The 8,926-nt window shown below is 47.7% G+C and overlaps 2 protein-coding genes across 2 annotated transcripts in view; one reads left to right on the top strand and one right to left on the bottom strand.

Moving 5' to 3' along the window:
* Positions 1-8,926, top strand: part of Ccdc158 (coiled-coil domain containing 158) — a 95,814-nt gene that overhangs the window by 85,877 nt on the left and 1,011 nt on the right. The window lies entirely within an intron of this gene.
* LOC105988425 (starch-binding domain-containing protein 1-like) lies at positions 3,518-7,325 on the bottom strand. Its single transcript, XM_013020069.1, has 2 exons — positions 7,073-7,325; positions 3,518-4,791 (listed from the first exon to the last, which is right to left on the bottom strand). Exons 1-2 carry the CDS (start codon positions 7,275-7,277, stop codon positions 3,959-3,961), a joined length of 1,038 nt encoding a protein of 345 aa, XP_012875523.1. The 5' UTR covers positions 7,278-7,325; the 3' UTR covers positions 3,518-3,958.

Here is an 8,926-nt window from a genome sequence, read left to right as displayed (position 1 = left end):
TTTTTTCTTTTTGCTTATGTGGTGCTGAGGAATGGAACCCAGGGCCTCATGCATGCAAGGCAAGCACTCTACCACTGAGCCACCTTCCCAGCCCATTGCTGGCAAATTTTGAAGATAAGCATTTAATGGAATTTCCTGCCCAGGCTGGCTTCAAACTGTGATCCTTAGATCTCAGCCTCCTGAGTAATTAGGATTACAGGAGTGAGCCACCAGCATCTAGCTGGCACATCATTCTTTTCCTTAAACTCTACCTGTTTTAATTTTCTTAGAGCAAAGTATAAGGCAGTCTGTCATGCTATGGATATAATTACTGTTGTAATTTGTCTCATCACCTTTTTAGATCATGAATTCATTGAGGGCTAGAGTTTGATCATTCTTTTTGTTCCCTGGAGTGACAAGTCCGCCATCAATTGGTCTCATTTTTGTTCTTGATATTTATTGACTGCCTTGCATATGTTTGCACTAGGCCAAAGACTTCAGAAGGATTCACTCAGGAATAATCTGTGCAAGGTCATTCAGCTAGTGAATAAACTGACTGGGATTTGAGCCCAGTACCCTAACCTCAGGTCCCACACTCTGAAACTCTAACTACAATGCATCCTGATCGCTGTTAAACCATGTCCCAATTTCAAGGCATAAAGTTCAGTGAGCAGGCAACTGTGGATATGTGAAACCAGAGAACCCCAGTGGTAGCATCCCAGCATTGTAAGTTTCAGACGTGTCCTTCAATGCTGCAATCCCTCTCTCCACAGCCCTGCTTGCCTGCAGTGACTTCATCACCACCATCACCTGTCCGTCCATGTCAAACCTCTGCTCTGGGGTCTCCACATGACATTCTCCACAAGCAAAACCTCTCTCTCTGCAAAGCAGTCACATCGGACCTGCCTAGTTTCAGGTTTCACAGAGACATTTTCTGCCTGCAACTGTTTGCAAATCTCTGGCTAATCTTAGTTCCAGAATAGACTCCAGGCTGAGCTGTTTGCTTAATGATGAAATCATCAGAAAGAGAGAATCTATGTTGGAAAATTTGCCTCACTGTACAGAGAAAAGTAGAACTGGATTAGAACTTTGTATCATGTGACTTGATCTCCACATGATCCTAAATGTAAATGGAAAACCCACAACTCTTAGACAATAAAATCCAAGAATTTATTATGAACTTATTGCTTAACATAGGAGCAATTTCTTATTTCATCAAAATATGACAGCATTTAGTAAAGTGTGCTACAGCCGAAGTTACCAGATAGTTCCAGTCCAAGAGGAGAGATTTGGGTTGTCTAAAACTGACAAGGGAGCTAAGCATGGCAGTACACACCTATAATCTTAGCACTTGAAAGACTAAGGTAGAATGAATGTAAGTTCTTAGCAAGCTTGAGTTATATAATGAGTCTCAAATTAGCAAGATCCTTTCTCAAAACAGAACAGACACAACTGTCCAGGAATTAACATCCAGCTATATAACTAACTCTTAGAAGAAAAAGTCATGATATCCAAGATATGCAGACCTCCACGTTCAGAAAAGAGCCTGGGACATTAAAAAAAAACAACAGGAGTATCTGGTAGAATAAACAGATATAGAAATATTCAAAAAGCACTGGTGGGGGTAGGACTGTGGCTTAGTGGTAGAGTGCTTGCCTAGCACGAAGCCCTGGGTTCCATTCTTAAGTACCACATAAACAGAAAAAAGCCATAAGTGGCACTGTGGCTCAAGTGGTAGAGTGCTAGCTTTGAGCACAGAGAGGCTCAGGGTCAGTGTCCAAGCCCCAGGACCAGCAAAAATAAATAAATAAAGCACTGGTAATTGAAGAAATCCAAATTTAAAACAATGATATTGGAACATCTTACATCCATTGTATGGAAAGCATCTAAGCAAGAGGAGCAGTTCCCTTCCTTTGTCCTTTTGCCCAAATAATGAGTATTCTGTGGAAAAGGAGCAAAGATTAGCTGAAAGAAAGGAAAAAAAACAGGGAGGCTAGCCTGTTATAAAATCAAGACCCTATTTATTTTCGGGGGGCAGTCCTGGGGCTTGAACTCTGGACCTGAGCACTGTCCCTCAACTCTGCAGCTCAAGGCTAGTGCTCTACCACTTGAGCCACTGTGCCACTTTGGTTTTCTGGTGGTTTATTGGAGATAACAGTCACCTGGATTTTCCTCCTGCGCTGGATTTTGAACCTCAATCCTCAGATCTCAGCCTCATGAGTAACTAGATTATAGGCATGAGCCATCAGCACCCGGCTTAAAACCCTATTTTTAAAAAATACCTAAATCGGGCTGGGAAGTTGGCTCAGTGGTAGAGCGCTTGCCTTGCATGCATGAGGCCCTGGGTTTGATTCCTCAGCACCACATAAACAAAAAGAAAAAAGCGCTGTGGCTCAAGTGGTAGAGCGCCAGCCTTGAGCTGAAGAGCTGAGGGACAGGGCCCAGGCCCAGAGTTCAGGCCCCACAACCGGACCCCACAAAAAAAAAATGGCTTGTGATAATATTCTTTCAAGGGATTTTTATTGAATTTGTTTTCCTTTACTTTCCCTCATAGGAATATTCTGCATTAACAGCAAACTGTTCAAGTAACAGCAGGTGGCCTCTGTGGCTCTGACAATGTCACCTGTCAGGCAGCCCTTTACTAAGCATTTCCTAAGGCTGGATTTAGTGGGGTTTAACTTTTCAGCCAAGACCCAACTTTTACCAGGATTAAGTATATTATTTTACCAATGATACTTATTAAAAGTGATATTAATATGTAAGGTTTATTTGCAAGATCAGGCATGCTGAAATCCTCTTCTAAGCACAGATGTTTTAAAAGAAATGTTCTAAACTTTTACTCCAAAGGGAGGAGAAAAAGACATATATCTTCTTACATAAGTGTGTGTGTGTGTGTGTTGGTCAGGGCCTGGGTGCTGTCCCTAAGATCCTTTGCTCAAAGCTAGCACTCTACCACCTTGGGCCACAGTGTCACTTCCAGTTTTTAAGTGGTTAATTGGAGATAACAGTCTTATGAGGACTTTTCTCTCCGGGCTGGCTTCAAACCAAGATCCTCAGACCTCAGCTTCCTGAGTAGCTAGGGATTATAAGCATAAACTACCAGTGCCCAGCTTCTTACATAATTTTTAATATTTGCTTTTCTGTGTAAAATGCATATAGTGTTTTATTGGACATCTGGGTTACTATAATACTAAGAGAATTCAGACATTTAGTAAAGATTACAGCTCAGGTTTTATTTGTTCAGATATAACTTAAACATTTATTTCTTCTCAGAGCAGGTTCTACATTAACTGTTACCAGGTTACAGCTACTGGTATGAGAGGCGAGGGAAGAGGATGTCATGGGCAAGAGTTTCTATAGGACAATCCATCTCTGGAGACTTGGTGTGTGCAGGTGTGAGGGGAACAGAGACAGTCCTACAAGGGCTCCCCTGGGAAATGATGGGTGTGTCCTTCACTGGAGCCACACTGGGCTGTACCTCCCAGTCTTCAAAAGAGCTGTCCATCAGGCCAACCCACAACCCAACCCCATTCAGCCTTAGATCACTAAGATAGAAGCACTTGCCATCTGCTAATTCCTACACAGCAGGTAAAACCAAACAAAAATATGGAGGAGTCTCAGGGCATTGCCGCAGATCTTTACTAATTACATCTAGCTTGTACCTGTTGTAGCCCATTAGCTTCTATGCTTCTTGACCACAGTCCCACCGGAAGCTTGGCCAGATCACTCTCTAAGAGGTTCAAGCCCTGAAGAAAATACATGACTATCAGCACAAACCAACCAGTCAGTGCAACAAGGAAAAAAGTCCACACTGCTGAGAGCATTGTCTGTATACATATTTATCTCCCTATTAGATTAAAGGCACTAGCAACTTTGATGGCTAAATTTGGAGTTGTACTCACTTTAAATTACTCAGTGTGCACCACACTGTAGCCTCTCCACATTCTGGTGTAACTTCTCCAGTAGTCTGCCAACTAACTCAATGAACCCCCCACCATCTGTGAACCACTTTATCCTCATGGCCAGTTTCTAGAAGTCTGTTGCTGCATTCTTCCCAGCGTGTAACTTTCCCATTCTCCACTAACACAAACTTCCACTCCACCACTGTATCTGCTGGCAGGAAAAGAGAATGAGACCAGATCCCATCCTTGTGGTTGTGGAGTGGAATATAAGTCTTCCATCCCCCAAGACTCTCGTGGTCTCCGGTCACTGCAAGGAATTGTGCACCAGTGCTCGTAGTGTAATGAACCTGAAACCCAATGCTGACTTGCTGAGAGTCCGAAGACCTGACCTTCTGATCTGCTTCCCAACCTCTCAATTCTACACAAGTGTTGTCACAGTCCATTCCCTGACTCACATTTAACCCAGAAGACTCAATTCTGCCACCCAAGCCAACATCCCCCCAAGATGAGTGCCTAGATACCACTTCCCAGTCCTCCTGGTCAGCTGGGGCCTGACTGTCCAGCTGTGCATGGCTCACTCCAACTCTGTCCACAGGCAGGTCACTAGAGGACAGCTTCTTTCCAAAACAGGTAGCTGCACTAGCAGGTGTCATTTGTCCTTTTTGGAAGCTCCGTTCTTCTCCATGAGATTCAAGGCTTTTATTTCTCAAAGCTTCAGAGTAACCTGCAGAGTTACCAGTCTCAGAAGCAGCTAGCGTGTGTGTGTCTAGAATCTGTGCAGCAGGGCAATGCTGTCTTGTTTTGTTCCCATCTGCTCCACACAGATTCTTCTGTGCACACATGGCTTCCTGCAGGTTATCCAGGCCTTTGCTTGCAGAAATCAAATGTCCATTGCTTTCTTGCAGATGCTCTAAGGGAAAAAAGAAAATGTATTAGTGTTGGGTCACAAAAGAAAAGAGTCTGAGAAAGAAGATTGCTATCTGAAGTCTTGCACTATATCTGCAGTACTACTAAGTCAGGTTCATTTTTACTTCATATGCTCTCAACTCTCTACTTTTAAGAGTATGCATGCATATTCTACCGCCAAAAGTAAATCCAAAAATAGAAATACAATCAGCATAGAGTATAAAGGAAGTGGCAAGTTGTAAAAGCCCAACTGTAAACCTGCCCTCAGTCTCCTACTGTCCAGGCCATGCTAACATGCAGCCAAGTCAAACAGCTTGGCTTCTGTCATCAAAGGGAACTGAGCTCAGTGGTACAGCAGGTATAGCACAAGGCCCTGGGGTTCAATTCCCAAAGAATAAACCAAAAACCCTGTGGAACAAATGGCTGCATAGCTTTCCCACACATCCAAAGAGTACTTCACTTCTCCGAAGAAATGCAGCAAGGGCAGGAGTCAGCTCCCAGACTAACAGGCAGATGGGATCAGCCTGAGCTATCACTATGTGAGTACCAAGACAGTAGTGCATGACAGTGAATGTGAGGACAGTGGAACTTCTTCAAAAAGGGACACAGCCTTTTGAATCCCCTCCCACTGTACCCTTTTCTTAAAATAAATAAACCGTTCTTAAATCTACACAGGATTCCAGTCTCGTGGCTGATGCCTATAATCTTAGCTACTTGGGAGGCTAAGAGCTAAGGACTGTGATTCAAAACCAGCCTTGGAGGTGGGGGGAGGGGGAGTCATGTGACTCTTAATCTCCAATTTGTATTTAAACAATAGAACAAAACCTGGCTGGGCCTGGTGGTTCACACCTAGCTACTCAGGAGGCTGAGATCTGAGAATGGCAGTTCAAAGCCAGCCCTAGCATAAAAGTTCCCGGGAACTCTTATCTCCAATAAACCACTCAGAAAACCGGAAGTGGTACTGTGGCTTAACTGGTAAGAGGGCTAGCCTTGAGCACAGAAGCTCAGAGGCAGGGCTGGGCCTGAGGTCAAGTCCCACGGCCACAAAAACAAAACCAACCTGGAGGTGCAGATTTAAGTGGTAGAATGAGCAAAAAAGCCAAGGAACAGAGCCCAGGCCCTGAATTCAAGTCCTAGCCTGCACACACACAATCCAACTCCCCCACAGACTTGAAATTTCTCTGTTGGCAGTCCATTATATCTCCCCTAAAAGACTGAAATCCACTAAGCAGGTAGAGTATGGTTAGGAGATGGTCTTGGCTTTTTTTTGTTTTTCTGTTGTTATTTTAGTGGAAGGGGATATCAACGAAAGCTACTCTGCATTCTCAGTGTTTCCATCTAAAACATGAGGCTGGTGGTCTTCAGAAACAAGATTAACTATCCAGCCCAAACCAGTCGCAGCAAAGGCAAAGGACAGATTTTCTTGTGCTTACAAAGGGACACCACCTTATTAAGAGAAAAAAAAGTCCACAGATGACATTTCACCATCAGGTGCGGGCAGCATGCCAAAGAAGGGCACTGGAAGGTAAACTTTGGTGCCAATGCTTGCTGTCTGCCTAGCTCAGTCTCTAAAATGTAGTATTCATTGTAGATGAGTGCCCCATTAAGGGTCCTCTCCGAAGATCGGACCACACTGCACCATTCTGTGTTGGGGGGGGGGGTGGGGAGGCACATGGGAGGGCCTATAAGTTTGGAAACCCTAGGCCAGAGCACAGCTTCAGGGCTTCAGCCCTGGCCTGCGTGGCCTGAGATCAAGTTGAACTTTGCCTTCCCAATAGAAGCGTCCAGATAGCAGGAGGCATTCACCGCATGGTGTTCTCAAACCCAAATCTAACGAGGACTGTGGGGTGACAGTCTAGGACTAAAGGCGTTGGAACTCAGAAAATAGTCCTGCTGGGTCAGAGACGGAAAAGGGTTGTGAAATCCCCAAACCTAGACCCTGCTTTCGAAGGCCGTGGGAAGGAGGCGCGGCCACTGCAGCCCAGGGCCCTGCACCCAGCACCGCGGGGCGGAGGCGCGCGTTCCCCTGGAGCGGGCCCTCAGGGGCCGGCGCCCAGGGCACCCGTGGCTGGGCGCGGCGCCAGCAGGATCCGCCAGGGCAGCTCCCGCACTTCCAGGAGTAACAAACCTTCCCAGCCCGGGAAAAACGAGGAGTGTGCGAGGGTCCCGGCCCCGCGGGGGGAAGCTGGCCCGCGGAGACGCACAGCCTCTCCGGCTCAACTTCAAAACTTCGGGCCGATCTGCCGTGCGTAGCCGGGGGCGGGGTGGGGGGTGGGAGGGAATACCTGGTTTGGTGATCAGCTCCTGCTTGCATAGCCCTGGACTCAGCCCGCCGCCGCCGCCATCCTGATGGCCTCCGGGAGCTGAAGCCTCCCCAGGAGGCGCACCCTTCCGCGGCTCCGCATCCCCGGGGTCTCCCCGCAGCAGCCACACGAAAAGCGCTCCCGCTAGACCTCCTCCGACCAGCAGGGCGGACCAGACGGCGCCCATGGCTGGGAAGCGGCGGCGGCGGCTGTAGTACACGGCCACTGGAACGAGGGCTCGGTTGACCCAGGCAGAGTCACGCCTGCCCGCCCTGCTCCAGCCTTTTATGGATGGGGCTAGGGACGCGCCAGGCCCCGCCTGCAGCCCCGCCTCCCTCCCCGCCCTCCAGGTACGGCCTCGGCTCGGGTGGGGCGGCCCGCGCTCAGCGTTCTCCCAATGGCTGGCAGCTGGGACGCGGGATGTCACGTCCCACTGGTGTCCTGCGCGTAAAAAGCCCAAGAACGCACAGCTGCCGCGCGTCCTGAACGCATCTGGGCACCTGCACCCATAGACCACCGCAGGCTGAGCGCTTCCAGAAACAATGGAGACAGCGCATTAGGATGGCAGTGAGGACAGCGCGCGCCGTGCCCCAACCTAGTGAAACCTGACCTAGTGGGAAAGTTCACTCCTTCGCCAGTTAGAGGCCCCTAGGCTCCCGAACCTCTACTCCCCGCCTTATAATATGAAAGGATCGGACCCAGCGCCCATTTTCCAGAACTGCCCATTATCCCAGCCCTGTCCAACCCTGGCTTCTTCCTCAGCCCCTTTTAGGGATGTGGTTGCTGCCAAATGCGCACCACCTGTCCCAACTGGATGCTGTCCAGGGATGGTGTTCTAGAGATTCATTTATTAAAATAGCCGCCTGTCATAAATCACTGCATTCCAAGTGTATGTATTTAGTTTGATCCTCACTAGAAGAGAGAACTTAATTCGCTTTGCTGGATTGATGCTTTACGCACCTTCTTCAAGTTGAAAGCCTTTCCCTTGAACTACATAGTCCCACATCCAACCGTTAGAGGCCACTGCTGGCAAATACCCACCCTGTCAGGGGCACATTGAAATGACGGGTTTTGTTTTTGCTTTTTTGTCTGTCGTGGGGCTTGAACTCTGGGCCTGGGTGCTGTCCCTGAGCTCTTCAGCTCAAGGCTGAAATGACTGTTCTTGTTGGCAGATTATCAAACCCAAGAGAGAGAGTCCTGGGATCCTCTAATTACTGGGAAAGGCTGAACTGGACTGGCCTTTAAAGTAGGAACAGTCAGGAGAAGCTGGGCCCTTTAACCTGTGGGCAGTGTCAGCACTGGATTGAATTGCAGAACACTAGGGAGGTATCCATGGACAGGTGGAGAATTTCTTGGTATAGAAAACATCTACCCAACCTCCAATTTTGGTGATCAGAAGTGAAGTTCTTCAAGTAACTGAGAAATCATATTTTCCCTTGGCTTCTTTCATGTCATTCCCAATGCCCTCACCCCATCATCCATGCTTCTGTGTTACCTCATCCAGATGACCACAGTAGCTGGCCCAGTTGCCCAGTGCCTCCACCTGCTCAGGCAACCATTTCAAGTTGCCCTCCTAAGCACAGCGCTGAGCTGCAGGTTAAATTCAACCCAGGTTTTTCTTTTTTTGTTTTGTTGGTCATGGGACTTGACTCTAGGCCTGGGCACTGTTGTCATCAGCTCTTCAGCTCAAGGCTAGCGCTCTACCACTTGAGCCACAGCGCCACTTCTGGTTTTCTGAGTAGTTTATTGGAGATAAGAGTCTCACAGACTTTCCTGCCCCGGCTGGCTTTGAACTGCGATCCTCAGATCTCAGCCTCCTGAGTAGCTAGGATTACA

Source organism: Dipodomys ordii, unplaced genomic scaffold, assembly GCF_000151885.1.
Source record: "Dipodomys ordii isolate 6190 unplaced genomic scaffold, Dord_2.0 Scaffold49, whole genome shotgun sequence".
Lineage (NCBI taxonomy): Eukaryota > Metazoa > Chordata > Mammalia > Rodentia > Heteromyidae > Dipodomys > Dipodomys ordii.
This window is presented reverse-complemented; position numbering and strand designations above follow the sequence as displayed.